The sequence below is a fragment of the Drosophila suzukii genome, chromosome 3, assembly GCF_043229965.1.
Source record: "Drosophila suzukii chromosome 3, CBGP_Dsuzu_IsoJpt1.0, whole genome shotgun sequence".
Classification (NCBI taxonomy): Eukaryota; Metazoa; Arthropoda; class Insecta; order Diptera; family Drosophilidae; genus Drosophila; species Drosophila suzukii.
The window spans coordinates 80996894-81016492 of NC_092082.1; the positions used below are offsets into that span (position 1 = coordinate 80996894).

Genomic DNA, 19599 nt, shown 5'->3' on the forward strand with positions numbered 1-19599 from the left:
GGCATAAGCTCAGGAAAAAAGGGTTGCCCGACCGCTTTTTCTACGCTTCCCAGAGATTCTCCTCCACTTTTGCCTGTGTCTCGTTTTAAAATTAAATATTCCATTAGAAAATTACTACAAGATTGTGGTTCTTTATTAGCAGCAACAGCAGCAGGCAAGGCTTTTGGCTGGAAACTCAACTGAATTCAACTTTGTTGCCACAATCTCTGGCTGCGGCAAAACCTAAATAAAAACTGAAATTCGGTTGCTTTATAAATGTGTCGGAAACTTTCATCTCTGAATTCAATTTAAACTTGGTATTTTTGGTAAATTTCTGCTTGTGTAAATAATATACATTTTATCAAATAAAGGCATGCACATAATATTGAAAGAGGGGGTTCACAGACATGCGATGACTTCCCCAGAACTGTGGCAATCATACATTTTTAATGACCAGGCAAATGTCATGACAAATTTTTCCTATTTGCCAATTTTCAAATGGTTTTGTTTTGTGAGAGAGTTTAACTCAACTTGTTTGGGGAAATGGAATATTAAATCCATGTTAGGAAAAATAATTGCAAATTGACGACGGCGGCGGCGGCGGGCCGTTTATGAATAGATATAGATATAGCTGCGGAATATAGCTGGGCAGCCTTGTCTAGAGAGCTCAACAAACTCTAGAGCTGGATCGTCTTTAGAGCGCATGTCTGGCATTAAGGCATCGATATATAAATTGTGTGGGGGGTTCGAGTGGTTGGGTTGGGCGGCTTTGGGTGGTTGTCTGTTTAGCCGAACCAACCCCAAAACACAGATTTCCTAAGCCCGGCCAGATGGGGTTGTTTGCTAGCCGGGGTAAAATGAAGAAACTCCGCCAGAACGCTGACAGTCACAATGTCAAGGAAAAATCGAAATTGAAGCGACAACAAACGAAGCGCCATTTTGTTGTCGCTTTTAGGAGAGACCTCGGTCTCGACCCAGACCAAGTCCCCCATTTCTCGATTTTGTAGACCCCAGACCCATTTCCAGACCCCAAATACAAAGCGAACTCTTTATGGAACAACTCCAGCCAGGGGGTTGGAGGCTATAAAAAATGTATTAAAGCCAGTCGCCCTCACATGTATAAATAAAATGTCGTTTATAGATATATAGAAATGGTGACCTTCCCTGGTTAATTAAAAATGACAACAGCTTGTCAAACATGCCCCAGCCACCAAGATAAGTTAGACGGGTAATTCTAAATTTTAATGTCAGCGGAATGTCCGAGAAACGTAGATTCTTCCAAATGAATCACACCGATGTTAATCAAAGGTGGATGGTTAGTGGTTCGCTAGGGGGAACTGCGTCGGATCAGGCTCTGTGTGTTGTTTATATTGACGAGATAAGGTCCACGATAGGGAAGGTACTCATAGACGACGAGTCGAACTGCTCCATGAATATTACTAGAAAGCAAACAGAGTGGAAATCGAGCCGGGCTAAAGACTTCCCTCCCCGGTATTTGGGAAAGTGGAATCGAGGGATAGGTGTTCCGTGGGGTTGGGTTGGGCTGAGATGGGTTAGTCAGTATGTCAGGTCCGGGACGGGACCCATGTCCCATCCTGGTTGTTTACCTTCTTGTTCCGTTGCAATTTATGAGTGCGCTGCGATAAGGGTTTACATCGGGCAGATATAGTGCATATAGTAGTAGTAGTTGTGGAAAACTGCACTCTGCATCTGAGTGACGGCGATAAGATAGCGACTCCTGGAACTCCTCGGCTATCGGTCGTTCAATTCGAATTCGCTGCATTGATATAGGCGATATCGTCGATAGATAGAGACAGCCAGCCCAATCAATATATAAATGATTGTTGGAGGTCAGTTGTTTAAGTCAACAAAGAAGGTTGGGAAATGAAAACTAATTTATGATTTTTTTTTCCTTTTTCTTGTATTTCAAACATTAAAATAGTCGATTTTGGTTGTCGTTGACGTTGTGTTTGTTTTTGCATGATTTATAATAATATTAATTTTTACTAGCTTTAGAGTTGGATTTTAATTCTTGCATTGACATTTATTGAATTTTATATTGTGTATTTTACAATAATTTTCATTTGTTTCTGTGTCAGTGTGTGTGTGTTTATATTTAGACTATTTTTATCAAGTTTAATTAATTAGCTTAGCTCAATGTAAAAATGGGTCTTTGTTTTGTGTTTGCATTTCGTGTTTTTTTATTTCTCTTTACGCACAATGTAACTAATATTAAAAATTATTGAATAATAATTGCAGTTTTTCGCTTTTTATGTGATTTTTTTTTCTTTTTGTGTTTTGCTTCATTATTTATGCTAATTAAATGTTAAATGCTATACAATATTTATATTTATATTATATTTATTTTCAAGTGGTGTGGCATAATTTCATACAATTTGATTAATTCTCGAGTTAGTTAAAAGTTGGTTGCTTAGTTAAATTGGGGTTTTTTATGGGGTGTTGCTTAAATTTATCTATTTATAGATTATTTACAAAATGCCTTAGCCTAACGAATTCGTACAACAACAGAAGACACACAATGTAAATGAAATGCGGGATTTTGCGATATATCGGCGTATATCGATGCGCGTATATATAAATGGGAATTTGATAAATTATTCAATAAAAAACGTGACGTTTCCTTATATGCATGGCCAGATTTTGTTGCTTAGATAGTTTGAAGATTCTTAGGGTGTTTGCTGGACTGCTGAATATGATGGTTTAGATTTCAGATTTCTTTTTGGTTTTTGATCATTTGCGATTCGAATTCGATTGCGATTGCGATTGCCTTTGGATAAAGGTTTCTAGTATTTGTATCTCTCTTTTTGGGACTGTTTTAGTTAGGGTTTTCTGTTTTCTGAACGAACATTACACACGATCCCCACTTTCTCTCTATCTCTACTACTCCTCCTCATTCGGATACATTTAAAATGTTTTTTAAATTTTTTAGTTTTAACCGCTTTGATTGTTATTGCTTGTTTCGAAACAACGAAAACAAATGGCACGGAATTATTATTTTGTATTTGTGTATTAGCAAAACGTAAAAATGTTAACAAAAGTTCTGCTGCACTTACAACTACATCACTTTTTCTTTCGCTCCTCGTCGTTGTCCTCCTCTTTGATTTGATTACCCCCCCGGAACAGAATGGTATTTGCATATATATATATATAGTATTGGAACTGAAACTGAACAACTCAAAAGGCAGCGCACCCTATATATATATGTATATGTACAAGTGCGAGTTGGCGGCCGAAGACTCACGTGCTCAAAGGATGAGGATGTGGATTTGGATGGGGATTTGGATTTGGATGTGTCAGGTGCTAAAAGCCACTGGCACTGCACTCGCTAATTGGCAGCTAGCAACAAAGCCGCTGCTTGTCGAGATCGAGATTGGTATGGGTATTGGTATGGGGATTTGGATCGGGGGTCTATAGCTAGTGCTACAGCAGATTCTGCAGGGCGGCGGCTCCATTGAAAGTCAGGCTGTGATTCCAATTTCTGTAGCCCGCCGCGGCGGCATATTGCTGATAGTTGTTGTACAACTGCTGCTGCGCCGCCTGATGCTGCTGCAGTTGCTCCTCGCTCAGATCGCTGGTGATGTTCGAGGAGTCCTCCTGCAGTTCCTGCAGCAACTGTTGCTGCTGCGCCTGGTGGTGTTGCTGCTGCTGCTGTTGCGCCTGCTGCTGTTGCTGTTGCTGATGCAACTTTTGTGAGTAGTTAGATCCTGATCCCGAGCCCGAACCCGATCCGGAGCCCGTTCCCGATCCCGAGGCCGATCCCGCCTTGCCGCTGGCCTTGGCTGCTGCCGTTGTTGCTGGTGTATTGGAAGCGGATGTCAGTTGCTGCGCCGCCTGCTGCTGCTGTTGCAGCTGCTGTTGCTGCTGCGCCTGCTGTTGCGCCTGCTGCTGTTGCTGCTGCTGCTGTTGCTGCTGCAGGTGGTGTTGTTGCTGCTGCTGCAGGTGCTGTTGCTGCTGCGAGCGCAGCATCTGTTCCGCGCGTCCTTAAGCCAGCGGGTATTGGTGATGTCACAAGCTCGTGGTGCCGGCGGGCGCATGGTAACCCAGGCTCTGGTAGTAGGAGTCCTGGCCTAAGGCAGCGTGTGAGTTGGTCAGCGGACTGAGCGCATTGTAGCCGGCGTACTGGCTCATGTCGTACATCTTGATGTCCGCCTTCGACTCCGTGGGCAGCAGGCGGTTGATGGAGAACGGGTGGCTGGAGGGCGTGTAGCCGGAGGGCTCCTGCTTCAGCGGATGCATCGAGGAGTGATAGTCGCTGATCAGCGACGGATGGCACCGGTTGGCCATCATCGCCGAGAGCTCCTCCTGCTGCAGCTGGTGGTGCTGGTGGTGGTGATGGGTGGGCACGTGCTGCGGCTGCTGGCTGAGGCACAATTCCGCGTTGGCATGCAGCATGGCCAGGGCCTCCGCATCCTTGCTGTGTGCCGCACTCAGGACATTCACTCCGGCAATGGATGCTCCACCCGCCTCCTTGTGGTGCTGATGATGATCCAGCCGGCTGTGGTGATGGTGGTGCATATGATGCGAATCCTCGTGATCCTTCTTGCCCGGACTGGTGGCCTCCAAGCTGCTGTGCGATGGACTCTTGTGCAGCTGTCTGATGGCCTCCTTCTTCTCATCCTTGAACCTCTTCTGCCTCCGCAGATAGCAGCCATTCTCGAACATATTCCCCGAATCCGGGTGCAATGTCCAGAACGATCCCTTTCCCGGCTTGTCCGGCGTCCTAGGGATCTTCACGAAGCAATCGTTGAAGCTCAACGAATGCCTGATGGAGTTCTGCCAGCGCTGCTGATTCTGCCTGTAGAACGGAAATAGGTCCATGATGAACTGATAGATCTCCGAGAGCGTCAGCATCCTGGTGGGGTTATTCTGGATGGCCATGGTGATCAGCGAGATGTAGCTATATGGTGGCTTGGCATGCGTATAACTTCTCCGGTAGGTGGTGGGTTTGTCCACTCGCGATCTGCCCAGGGAATTGGGGGAACCAGTCTCCATTTCCCGTGAACCCGGCGGCATGGCTCCATAGGTGCCACTCAAACCCGCCGCTGACATACTAGCCGCCGACATGGCCATGCAACCGCCCATGTTTCCAAGTGGGGATCCCATGCTGGCATAGCTCATCGAACTGGGGGTCATACAGTTGCCGCCCATCGAGTTCATGGCCGCCGCACCCATACTGCCGTTCATGCTGGCATTCATGCTGGCGCTCATGCTGGCACTCATGCTGGCCACCGCCGCCGCCGAGTCCAGAACGCTGGAGCTGAAGGTGGCCGCCGCCTGGGGCGAGACGGACGACATGCCGCCCACCGGGATGCCCATGCTGTTCATTGTGTAGGCGGATCGGGCCAGGGGACTCATGCTGCCGCCATTGCTCGTCGGATTCGGGTTGTTATTGCTGGGCGGTGGGGGCCCACCGCCTCCTCCTCCTCCGCCGCCTCCCCCGCCCGATGGAGGACCGCCACCCGAACTGGCCATGCTCACCGGAGCACTGCTCGGAGGCGGCTCCGCGTAGAGCTTCTGCATGATGTCAATGGTGGTCTGGTGGGGACTACCCTTCAGGAAGCTGTTCAATAGTTGCGCCGTTATGTTGCCGGCTTTCGGACGCGCTGCCCTCTGGTGGATCGATGGAAAAGGCAACGCGTTCTGGGACGCGTTATTCAAAACGAAAAATCAAAAAGGAGGTCTTTTTAAGGTGGCCTTATATGATTGATTAACCAATCAAGACTGGGCTTTCAGTGCACTATCACTGCTTTAGTTTGCATATTTCTGGCATTTTATCGAGAGCACTTGGGCACTTGTCACTTGTTGGAAGGTTCTGCTTCTGCTTCTGCTTTTGCTTTTGCTTCTAAGCTTTGTTTGTAAACACTTTGATTTAATTATTTGTATGGGATAATCATATAAAAAAAGAGATATATCTCTATTTTACTATTTTTGTTATGATTCTATTTCCTTTTTTTTTTTTAATATTTATTTTCTGCCGCACCGATTTGGCCACAAAAAACCGACGCACGAACGTGGATATTTAGCTGGCTGTTGGCCACTGAAGTCTGAAGCTGGGAATTGGTTGCTGTGCTGCTGCTTTTGCTGCCGCTGCTTTTGCTTTTGCTGCTTTGGCCGATGCTGCTGTTAATGCTTTCCTGCTATTGCTGCTGGTCCGCTCGAGTGTCTCTTTGGCTTGAGCTCTTGAATGTGACTGTTTGCAGAGGGGAACGCTTGTCTACTATTTGGCTTGCGCTTGCTGCCAACAAATATTGTTCGAGCCGCGCTCAAGTGCCCTACGTCGACGCTGGCCGAGGCAGCGACGTTGGCCGTGGCAGCGACAGAGGCAGCAACAACAACCGACTCGTTCTCACCAATGGCCCAGTGGTATAGTGTGTCTCACCACCCGGTAATTTTGGAGTTACCAATGACAGGCGGCGGTTCTCTTACGTACACAGTGGTGGTACAGCGCAAGCGCATTGGCTGGAAGGCCTCTTGTATCAACAGAGCAGTGCCGGTTGCCAGGCAACAAACCATATGGGGGGCGTGGCCAATCCAATGCCGAGCAACGCCCTCCACTCACACACCCTCAGCGGGAGATACAAATGCCTCTGCCCGCACAGATACAGATACGTCGTGGCATAGCCTAATGCTGAGCGACGCCATGTTACAGTTAACGATTTTCCCTAATGCGATCAATAATCGCTCGCTCTCGTTCTCGCTCTATAGAGTGTGGTATAGAGTGCTATCAAAAAAAAATGAAGAAGAAGAAGAAAAAACCCTATAGACGAGGTCTGGAGACGGCATCTCTGGGGAGACTGAGAACGCGACGCTCTGTTTTTGCGAGAGACACAAAAAGAACGCAGGAAGCCGACTTGGCCTGGCTCCCCCAAAGAAGACATTTAATATTATGGATGTGTGTGTGTTTTTTACTGTCAGTTTTTTTTCGTATTCCGTATTTTCTGTTCTTTTTTTTTGAGGTTAAGGTATGCCAATGTCACTCTCATTCATTCCCATTCGCATTCGTGGCGAGGCATCGCGAGCGGCAGCAGCAAAACATCAGAACAGCGGCGCAGTTTTCCTTTTTGGCAAGTCATTGCGAAAGTGACCCAGTTCTGCAGGCCATCTCATCCTCTTTTGCCCAGCTCACCACTTCCACATCTCAGCTGAGATACATCCTACCTGAGATACCCACAAAAACATATCCACAGTTCATTGATAGCGCGTGCTGGCGGAAAACTTCCTGGTATCCTGGCTGCCATCAACGTTTATGGTTACGGACAAAACGTATTTCAATTTTGGGCCATAAACCATAGACGCCTTTCATAACCCTTTCGTTTGGCCAAGTGTATCTGCGAGTGTCTGTGTGTGTGTGTTGGTATCAGTGTCCGTGTGTATCTGTGCAAGTGTGTGTGAGCCAGGCTCATTATTGCGGCCATAAACCGACAATTGTCTCGTTTCTCAATGAAAGTTTTTACTCAATTAAGAAATACCTGAGTAGTCAGAAATGCAGGGAATTTCCGCATTACATTTCCATTTGTCAATGCAAGCGTTCCATTTCCTCTCACATTTTATAGTCTACATCTAGGCGCAAGGTCCATAGATTATTGAAACAAAATCTTTTGTATGTGATCCTTGTGTGTTTTTTGTTTGTCTTTTCTGTTTAATTTTGAATTAATTACAAAATCTCAAGATAATCGACACAAATGTTTTATAACTATATTAAAGTTGTATAACTGTATAATAATAATATAAATAAGTTCTAAATGTTTGGGGAAGCTAAGTATATTTCAAAGTATTTAAAGAACACACCATAGTACCTCAATTATTATCCTGAGATCACCTAATTTCTGGATAATTCGAATGATTCATGATCTTGTCAAATATAGCTAATTCCAATTTACATAAGAACTACTGAGTAATATTTTTATCATTTCCGCGATTATCATCAAACTGTTTGAATAATATAATAATTATCAAGAATGAGATAAGATAGAAAGATAAATGAAACTGAATAGGAAAAAGCCGTGCTCCAAAATAAAATATTCATAATATTTTCCCTTTCAAAACTGTTTGACTTCCCATTCGGATATCTATATCCCATCATCATGATCATTAAACATCAAACACTTTAGGTGACTGAACACATATGTATCCAAGTCTTTATGTGCACTTCTAATAACCGTAATGTGCTTAAATATTTAATATTTTTATTGTATTTCACAGGCAATTCAAGTGGCTTTGGCTCATTAATGTTTGCGGTGTGGGCGGGCATTTGGGTTTGATTGTTCAGAGCGCATCAAATGTGTGCTTTTTTTGGCGTAGACTCTCTGCAAATAGTAATGCCAGGCAGTCCAAAAATGTGTATTTATTTACCTTTTAGTCATTTATCTATTTATTTATTTGCTTTAAAAAGTGCGCCACTGTAGGTCGGATTCGGGTTCGTTTCGGTTTGCTTTTGGCTGGGTTTTTGATACAGTTGGATACAGTAGTTCGGCTGCACTCGGCTATCTGACAAAACCGGGTCTAAGCCCTGCTCAAACTTTTTAATTAGTTTCAATTGCTGGCGCCCCCCCCCCCCCCCCCCCCCCCCCCCCCAAAAAAACGCCTGCATGCATTCACAAATGGATATTTATGGAAAATATTTGCTTTGCTACTTTTTTCCCGCTGTTGTTTTGATTTTGTTGGTGGAACTCGGTGTGTTGATATGGCTTTAAAATGCTGCGCTTTCTGTTTGTTTTAAGCATTTGTGTGACGCATGCGCCGTGTGGCAATGACTTTACAAAATTATATATATATCTATCAAACCATTTGACCAACATTTCTCAGATATATCTATATCGGTGAATTGCCATCCTATGTATAATATTTATTTTTATTGTTATTATTTGTTATTGTTGATTTATTTGTTTGTTCAATATTTTCACACAAATTAAAATACCCAGCCGCATTTGAATCGACACCATTGGACAACCGACGATTGAGCATCAATGTCGTTTTAACTGTTTTCGTTGTTTTATTTGCTTTGTATTTTTTGGCTTAACCCAATTATCGGGTCTCATTAGTGAATATTTAATCATTTGCAAACCTTTAGCAACAGATGATCACAATGTTCTAACGTGCAGCGCAAACAAATCGAGATCTTGCATTCTTGGTGGGATAATTAAATGATTTTACTCTATAATGAATTTTAGCGATTGTTCTCTGGCAACAAATGCAAATAGTAAAGTATAGTCGAATTTCCGTCAATAAAGAAACTTAATATTTTGTTTATTTCAATCAATATGTGGACTAACTTGTTTTGGTTAGCACTTAAATCTTGTTTCGGCTGTTTTGAACTAATTTGCATCAAATTTTCATGAAATTAATTAGGAAAATGTAGGTTTGTATTATGCAGTATCATTTATTTTTGTAAGATTTCATTTTTTTTGGTGAAATTTATTAAATACATTTTATTTTATCAATGTCAAAAGTCATTGTAATAATTATCAAAAATAACTAAATATACTTCACAGAAATACACATACATGTAAATTAATGCAAGAAATAGTTCTGAAATTATTATTGTTTAATAGGTTTAAGAACACCAACATGATTTTCTTTGGACTTTAATTTTTAATTTTAATTTAATTGGGCATTAAGAATTTTGAGGTGTATCTCTTAGGTATTTCGCCATGGGTCTATGAATCGGTATCCGTATCTTTAGCTGCGTGTGTATCTAGGTCTTTGTACTGCGTGTGCCGTAATGAGCGTAACCATAAAAGCGTCTTTTGTTTTACGACCACATTGCGCGCGTGTTTACCATAGAAAACAATGCCAATTTTATGGCTGCCCCTGCCACGCAGACAATGGCCCAAAAGAACCGCATCCCGACAGTCCAAGTCCAGCATCCAGTCCGCCGATATAAGGAACATAAGATACATATATGGTATATTGCATACTATATATACATTAAACAAAAGGTGACGGCGAAACTAGAGCAAATGGGTCGAAAGGGTGATGGCGAGCGGCACGCTGCATTAATTAGAATGCTACGGATATACGGATATACACATAGGTTTAAGGATCGGAATTACTTTCTTCAGGGCCATAAAACGGCTCTTATCTAAATTAGGATGTTGCTTGTTTGCGGCTGTGTCTGCGTTTCGTTTTCACTATTTGCGTAGGTGTTTCATTTCCGTTTCACAATTTATCTGGCGAGTGTTTGCCGGCGAATGCGGCAGCGCACCTTTTGCCGCCTCGAGATTTTCCTTTTTCCAACTTTCACATGTGATTTTCTTTGTTGTCTTATCAGTTTTTGGCGCGTCAGCCGACCTCGTCGTCATCGTGATTCACATTTTTCCCTCTTTTCACTGTTTGCACTCAAGACTGCATTTCCTCAAGACCGAAAAGGGTCGATTCACCCGAATGCAGTTTTTGGAATCGAGGGAATTTGGCGCATTTGGGGTGCGTGCCTTATCGAAGCCTACGGGGCTACGACACTACGATATCGCATAAATCACAGCCTAGTCGCGCTTTTGCTTGATTATTTCCATTTTTATCTACTTCGCTGCGGCTGGCTATAAAGTTTCTGGTTTTTATCTTTGTGCAAACACGGGAAAGCAGCGCTATTAAGGCCCTGGCGACCTTATTTCCTCTGGGCACCAAGAAAACAGCGAATTCTATTCTTTTAATTAAAAGACCACAGGCGAGAAAGAACCCCTCCCCCGAAATCCAAACATTGAGGTCAGCATGGCAACGGAATTTGCTAAATAAATGTGGGATAAAGAGAAAATGTATCTTAAAATGGTATGTAAGATGTACATAACAAATGGTAATTATTAAATGATAAAAAGTAAAATAAAAAAAATGTAAATTATCTTGTATCGCTGCCTTGCAATCTTTGTTTTATTTTTATTTTCACTTCTACTATTTCCATATTAATTTAAATAATTCTCACTTTGGCCAATTTTCCATAATTTGTTTACCCAAAATTCAAAGGAAATCTTGAATTCACGTTTATCCATTTTAAAGTTATATTCCAAACAAATTATTTTTTGGCTGAAATCGATTGGAGTGGTTAAATTGATTAGCAGGCCGAGAGAGCCGGTTTTCTCTCACCAAACCAGTTTATGCAACCCCAACTATAGGGAAGATTCCGAGAATGACCACCACCACTATCGCCATCGTCCAAATTGATCATGCGAAAGAATGTTTTGAACATCGAGATTTGTTTCTGTCCGCTCCTCACAAAATACTCATGCAACTTAGCACCAGGCTGCTAATTATTTATTCGTTGCCTGAAAAATTAACTTTCCAGCGGCGAACATTGTTGTAGGCCAGTGGCGACAACGAGACTGCTGCCAGTCTTATAAATCCCAAAAAAAATATGAGTTTTTTATCTACCTAAATATCCATCTATCTATCTATATCTATCTATCTAACAATATGTTATGAACTGAGTCCAGAAGCCTCCCTTTTCAATGACGAGCGTTGCGTTGCGGCAGCCGAAAAGCTGTCAAAATTGTCGAAAAAAATTATTGTTATCGTGCTGCGCGTTATTGAGTGGCCGTGTTTCACACGAAGCTCCAGCTCAAGATACAGATACAGAGATACATTTGTATCTACACATGTCCGTACAAACAATTCAATTAATTGTTGTAGAGCGGAATATGTCACATCGGAGGGATATGGATGGCTAGCTTTGGACTGGGTGCTTTTAGGGGGAGGCATACCTTATACATAAGCCCGAACTTTTCGGTAGTTTATTGATTTACAAGCTGCGGCCCCCTATCGCAGATAGATGCAAGTTTATGGCTGGCGTCCACTGAAGTACGTATACCTAACTAGAACTAGAACTGGAACCGACTTATCGCTGCTGTGTGGTTGTGATTTTTGGAGTGTCGAAACGCCAAAGCAAATATGATTCGAGTTTTATTTACTCAGCCCCGTCCGATTGGGTCTAAATTACTTCCGAAAACAATGACAACCGATGATGATGATGACCAGTGGCGATATGAAGCAAAGTACCCGAGCATTAATCAATTTACAACGAGATTTAAGCAATGGCATCGGTAAATAATAAAATAAATACAATTTGAATACCGGTTTGGCATTTTCTGGCTATCATTCATAAACTTTTGCCCGGCTGACATGAAAATTAGCTCTTTAGCCAAGGCAGACAGCACAGAGATCGGAGTCTCGGAGATCGGAGTCTAAGGCTGGAACTCCAATGGTGAAGAGCTGGAGACTGTGGAGATGGAGATGGAGACCTGAAGAGCATGGCTGTTGATCATGGTGATGACTGCGTAAAAACGAAAAGTAAAAACACCAAACTGGCACACAGCTTTGGATGCTTGAGATGTGTTGGCCGTTTGTGTTAATCCCATCAAGACCCAGCACATTATGAAGTAGCACCACCAGCATCGGATCGGCCTAGCACAAACTGGAGCTGCACAGGAAAAAATATAAATTACATCATCATACCATTGCTTTGAAAATATGTGAATATTTCAGATTCATTACTCAAACTAAGAAGAAATATTCATTTTTAAAACCATTGACCTATAAACCATTTTCATGACTAGTTTACTTTTAGAAAATTCGAATTTGGGCCTATTATAAATATGCAATCCATAGAAGAATATTAAACAAACAAATTTTAAATTAACTGAGAAGATTGAGTAATTTTTATTTAAAAAGGGAAGTGATATAAAAACATTTTCAGAGCGGTTCGATGAAAATACCATAGAGGTTCTTAACTCTATTAGTGATCTTATAAGCAAGTAATCATAAATATTATTAATTTAGGACCTAAAATCCCACTTTATAACAATTTTCTCCGTGTGGAACCTGAAGCTGCGGTTGGAACCCTACGTTGGATTTGGAGCTGCATGTGGTGAGTGCTCATGTGCTCCATTGGAGGCTCCATCTCTACATCAACGGCACAAGTGACATAAGTGGCGCTTACCCGATGATGCGTGCGCATCCAACGAGCAGCCAAAAGTCAGTCCAGAGTTCCATGGCTTGTCTTCATCGTTTTGTAAGAGTCATCACATCACCACCACCACCGCCATCATCATCATCATTTTGGTAGTCGCCATCTGGGTTCGTGGTGCCTGAGCTGATAAGAACGTGTTATGTGTACCATGGAGTTGTTAAATGCAGCACCGCTTCTTCGTGTGTGGTCCATCCATCGATCCGGTGTTTGATAAGAGAATTTTGGATATAGCTGGTCCATGGATCGTACTTCTGGCGACTGGCTCTCCTGGTTTTCTGTGTTTCTGGTGTTTCTGGCCTGGAACGCATGACGTGACGGCCCGCTGACGTGCCAAGTGCCATCGAAAATGGCAAGTCATTGGCATTTCAACTGGACATGCGGCACCCTTGTTAGCCGGAGCTGTCGCCGTCTCTCTGGTTCCAACTCTGACTGGGACTCTATATGGTATATATCTGGTATCTGGCCTGTTCCCGAAACGAACATCCTTCGACGCATAACGGGCTGCACAGGATAGATTCTCCTCCTCCTGCAAGATGACGCAGCAAGCGGCAAAAGCGTTAATTTAATAATGGCTAAAATTGTTACTCAGTGGGTTAAAATAATTTGGTGCAAAACGAAAATATATGTGGCACCTTTCCCGGCACGGGAGGTGTGTTTGTTTTCCTGCCTTGTCGCTGCCGCCCATAATTGTTACACTTGGCTGCACCAAAGTCAAAGCTACAAAGTCAATGACATCCAGAGCAAACAGCCCAGGAGAAATGCCCGGCAAAACTGAAAGTTTGAATCAATCGATAAGTGAAAGGAGGGAGGACTCGGAGAAAAATTCGTGAGAGAACCTTAGTTACTCTGGAGGTAATTGAACGAAAAATCTAAAGGGATATGAAAACATAGTAACAAGATTAAATATATAATTGTATCACTTAATAAATACCATGCATAAAGATATCTTAGAAATGTATACGAATATATATAAAGTAAAGTGAAACCCTCGAAAATTATTAAAAGATTAAAATAATAAATAAAAAAAATAAATTTTATTTAAATTAGTTAATAAAAGATAAAAAAAAGAAATATAAAAATGTTAGGATGCAAATTTTCCTTTCACTTAAAATCAACTGGCACTAAAAGCCAAGTTTTTTATTGCCGGCCACAATAATTTGCTGGACAAACAAAGTTCGCCGGGCGGTGGAGCACAACACTTCATAAATAGTTTGCACTTGACGGCTACTGCAGCAGAAGCCGTTGATTTGATTCCTGTCCCAATACCCCGATTCCCGATCCCCAATCCCCCAATCTACAGAATGCTGGTGTGAAGTTCTTGTGATTCACTCGGTCGGTGCGAAATCAAAGAGATCTCCAGCCAAGCGGCGGCCAAAAGCGTCATAAAAAGGTGGTATCTTGTGTCCACCAGCAGAGTTCATTGATTTTCTGTGGGGGCAACTCAATCAAAAATCAAAAAAATAAAAGAGAAATGGGGAAAAAAACGAATCTGAAAACATGAAACAAAACGAAGAACTTGGGAAAACGCGCACGGCGGTGGCACTCTATTAGCACCTTTAAAGCACAATTTACAACAAACATTTACAACTGTCAATTGGCAACAAAGCAAGCGGCCCAAACAGATCTGAGCCAAAGATGAGATCGTCCAGCGAAGAGCATTGAATTAAGGATACAGGTCATACGAACGGGGCACAAAGGGACCGCCGGTTTTAGGATCTCGATGAGATGGTTCTTTTTCGGGAACTGGCCGCTGACGAATTGCCGGCAATTTGTTAGCATTAAACACCAGCCATTGATGAGAACGTGCATCGAGAACCTTTTATAATATAGGTATATATATATATGCACATTTAACACACAATCGTATCTGTCACAGGGCATACAGTTTAAAAACGAAATTAATAAAAATTTCACTTGAATTGACAAAGTGCCCGAACGCCGTGACGTTCAACTGACGACAAGTGCCACTTGACAAGCTGCCGAACTTGAAATTTTTTCCTCAATATTTCATTGTTACCCCAGCCGTACGGCATACAGTATGGCATATAGAAGTCTGACTCCTTGTCTGGCTCGATTCGCTGGGTTTGGATCTGTGGGTCGGTTTCGGTTAGCTGATGATGTTACCTGTCCGCTAACCTCGTCCCACAGCTGGCGATTAATCTTGACATTGAATTGATGTACGCGCACAGATGCTAAGACAATAACCTAGTGGCATATATAAATTCGATTTCTCGACTGTTGACAATAAATAATTTAGCCATCTACAATGGGTCTCTGAAGAAGAGTTTTCCCACCGTCTATTACAATTGTGATTGCATGTTGGATTGTGAGATCATTATCATGCCGAAGCTCACGTGCAGAGCACGCGGCCGTTGAAAAGACAAGTGCCCAGGACTCGTCGGCCAGGACATGTAAAGGGATGTACAAATAGATTCCCAGGCCAGTTCTACGGGTACTTCACGACAAGTGCAGGTCATCATAATCATCGGCATCATCATCGACATCATTACATGAACCGCAACTACTTTAATTACACTGTTAGCCGCAGGACAAATTACACTGGCATGCACGATTTTGAGTCCAGTAAATCACAAGGAGATTCAGTGATAAATAGGGGTTGATACCTTGATTAAAAAATCTTTAAGAAATAATATCCAATTGTTCTGACCCTGAAGAATTATGACATCAAAAGACAAATACAGAACATATTTGTAATACAATTTACCTACCCTATTGCTATCAAACAACATTTTTTAATATATTAATAATCCAATAAAATGTTTTAAAATTTTCAAAATTTCGTTGACCAAATTTTAATATAGGTTTCTAAGTTTATGGTGTATAGGTTTCTCATTTTATGAGATGTTCCTATAGAATTTCAATCTCAAAATTTTGTATACTTAAACAATTTAAAAAATCGTGCACCTTGAAATTTAAGTATATTTCTTTTGCAGTCCAGTGTAATCTGAGGTTAATAACTGTAGCATGCCGTGGGCGTAGGTCGAAGGGATGGGCGTGCCCGCTCGCCAATTGTAATGCAAAGCGCGCGCGCGTGTGTGCGTGAGTAGAGTGGAGTGGAGTTCGAACCCAGGACCCCCGGGCGTATTGCAAAATTCAGTTTCATTCGATGGCAAAGTTGAGCGTCTCGCCGCTCAAGTGCCAGCCCGCCGGGCTATTGACAGAAATCAAAATGGGCCCAAAATGGGTGGGCTCACTGGGATCAGTGGGCTAAATGGCAAGCGTTGCCCAGATTTTTATTTTCTTTCTCTTTTTTTTTGTACTCCCCCTTTGACGGCTTATCTTGGCATCAAAACAAATTCGTTTGAAATTAATGCGGAGATTTGCTTTCATTAGGCGGCTTGCCGGGTGCAAAATATGTAACTGCGTTGGCAAACACACAATGGGTGAAACCACCAAGCCCGTCGTGCGGCTAATCCCTAAGCTAAACTTTTCGGCTGGTGGAAGGTCGTTTTGAGGCGTCCAGGACTTTCCGGACTTTCCGGACTTTCACGACCTTCCACCCCCCGCCGACACGTGACCCTCGATTGTTAACATGCCATTTCGATTGTGTACCGGAATCGCATTTTGGGCTGCGTCATCACTTTGCATTTGGGCGAAGAGCTATGCCCATGTTCCTCCTCCTAATGTGACAGTTTAATTGCAGGTGAGGCGCAAAGGGTCGCGTGCCCAGGGAAGCGCCGCTGATGCAATTAGACAGCCAAGCCAACGACTTTCCCATTGTCCTGCCGTGACTTCACCACTGAATCGCCTGTGTGCGGGCTTCCTGGTATCGCTTTCCGTGTCCGGTAGCTTCTGTTTCTCCACTGGATGTCCGTGTCCCATTGTGCGGGTGCAGTGCGGCGTACCTGGACAAAGCCCTTTCCTGGATCAATAGAGATGACTTTCCAACAGCTTTAGGTAGGGGATGCATAAGCTGTTGTCTATAAGGTTTTAATTACAAAACTTGTAGTTCTGTTCACATTTTTGATCTCTTAGTCTTGGCATTCAACATTTTAGCTAGCGCGAATATAATAGACTGAATATTGTTTACAGGCTTATTAAACAATTCTAAAAATTGAAAAATCAAATGTAAAATTAAAAAAAAAACTTTTTTGTATTATGGTTAAACAAATATTGCGATCAAACTTTGATCGTCAAAGAAAAACCTAGGCTGTCTTCAATTCTCAAGATCGGTGTACAAAAAGTATGCAATGAATTTTTAAAGTAAAGGTTAGGTTGTTTTTCTGAGCACTCCACCTAAGATGATTTAGCTGTCTTGCCATATATACTATATAAGGCTTTTGCTTTAAATATATTATTATATTAAATATATATCTTTAAATTTAAAAATTAAATTCTATTTAAAGTAAAAAGAATTTTGTTTTCAACTGTTGAAATACAAATAACTGGCAAAAGTATTTTTGTAGGCAATAAATAAAAATAGTTATTTAAGATACAAATACCTAATTAGTACTTAAAAATATAATTAATCATTCGTTGACACTTTCCTCTGGGAAAAGCTAGGGTCAATTAACCCGTCGATATTTTGAGGACTTATTTTCGGGGACTCGCCCTCACGGCCAAGTAGATCAAAGGCGTTCCAGTTGCGTTAAAAACCCCAGACCCGACCCAAAAGTCTCCTTTCCGTTCCACCTCCTCTGGGTTGAAATTCGAGCGAAATACGAAAATCGAAAACCGAAAAACAAAAAACTTTCTCACATTACATCACGGACCAGTGAGGACGGCTAAAACAACAAGGACAACTGGAGCGCTCTAAATGGACACCGAACAACATCGTTTAATATTGATGGACATTGTTTGAGCGCTTTATGATGGGAAAGTGAGGCCATCGCTCTGGCACTGCCTACGCTTTTTCCTCTGCCTGTTGGCCGGTTCAAGTGAATATTTAATTAAATTGTTTTCTAATAACCACGCGCAACTTTGTTGGACGCGAAACACGCGCCGGCAAGCGGAGAACGGCGGCCAGGACACGCGGCAATCGGACCAGGACACACCTTGTTGTGCCAACAACATTAGCAGGGGCCAAAAAAATACAAAAAACGAGAGCCACCCCTTTTTTGCTGCGTATCCTGGTTCTAATTTTCCAAATTACGCACCATCAATCATCGCAAGCTTTGACGAACGTCGATGGCGAAGTGGTTGTGGATGATGATGTTGATGATGACGTTAGGAACTACCCCCACCCACAAGACCTACATATACGATACCATCCAATCCCCTGGCGCAATCACTTGAAGCCAGCGACGTTACGGCAGCCGCAAGATGAAATTTAATTGAACTTCAAGTGGCCGCAAGGACCTGCTGCGTCCAGAGTCCTGAATCCTCCAACCCATAACCCGTAACCATGGGAAGCTGTTACCCATCGTAATTAACGCTAATTGCGTTCGACCATAAGCCGGACTTTTTGACTTTTCCACGTGTTTTTCGGATTGTCCAAAGGATTTTCCCACCTTAATCCTTAGCCAGGGCTGTGTTTTTGTTATGGCTTGACTTTGGCTGACAAAAATATTTACGTTTGGATAAATAAGCAATAGATAATGCTGATCGGAAGTGATTAGCATTGGCGAGTTTTCTTGGTAACAACGGTCTGCTGCAATCCTGAGATCCCCGAAAGACTTTAAACAGCCAACTGACCAACCAACTTTGGTTAGATAACACGATACCCATTTCGCCATCTGGTAATTGAGAATGCACTCCGGCTAATGAAAACGACCATCGTGATGGGAAGTGGCCAAATTGGCTGGACAGAGTGTGGGATGCGGAGGGTGGAGATGCGGCTCAAGGATTAATATCGCAGTGCAATTAAGAGCTCAATCACTGTGACTCGACTCGGGGTCTTGTTTGCCTCTCTCTGATTACATTTATGAAATTATTATTGATGTTTGGCAGTGACCACCACAGCCCAGTGTCCAGAAATATTCGAAACCCAGGCAATGGCCGACTCAGGCCCCCATTAGCCACCCCATTTCTAATTTTGTTGAGTAGCCCTAACTCCGATGGCTTGGACATTGCTTCGGCCGGAATAGACAGGCCATTTTGATTGAAATGCAGACACAAAATGCTGGCAGGCAGCCATTATATTTAAGCTGGCTCCGATCTATACATAAGTATGTTCATGGGAAAGTACAGCAGGAACTATAATAATAGCAAGACTAATTAAGGATTTTCAATGTTGTATAAATGTAAGATACAATAGAAATTTAAAAGAATTTATATCCACAGAGTAAAAGTATTAAAGATTCCATATTTTCAAGGGTTCTTAAAAAATGTTTTAAAGTTGTTTTTTTTAATGCCCAAAATTCCATCTCATAAAACTAATTTTAATGTAAGAAATTGAGTAAGGGTTCGAATTTTAATTTGTCTTTTTACAGTCGATGAAATATTTTGAAAATGTACAATTATTAAACAGTTTAAAATTGAAAGTAAATTTAAAAGATGGTAAATGGTTATTAAGATAATATTCAAAAATTCCGAAAACTGATATTTACTATTCCCATTTGATCTCTTAATCCCCAAATATGATATAATTTTGTTTACATATTGCATTCGCATCGCTATTGTTTTGACCACAGCTGTATGTGCATCCCATATCCTCTCACACTAATCTGTATTATGTACACAGT

General features: G+C 42.2%; 1 protein-coding gene across 1 annotated transcript; it reads right to left on the bottom strand.

Annotated features, from left to right (window-relative positions):
* Positions 1-2002: 2002 nt before the first annotated feature.
* Positions 2003-6149, bottom strand: fkh (fork head). The gene is given in 1 exon segment (XM_036817647.3): positions 2003-6149. A coding segment is annotated over 1 exon segment (2100 nt). The 5' UTR covers positions 5521-6149; the 3' UTR covers positions 2003-3420.
* Positions 6150-19599: the final 13450 nt, after the last annotated feature.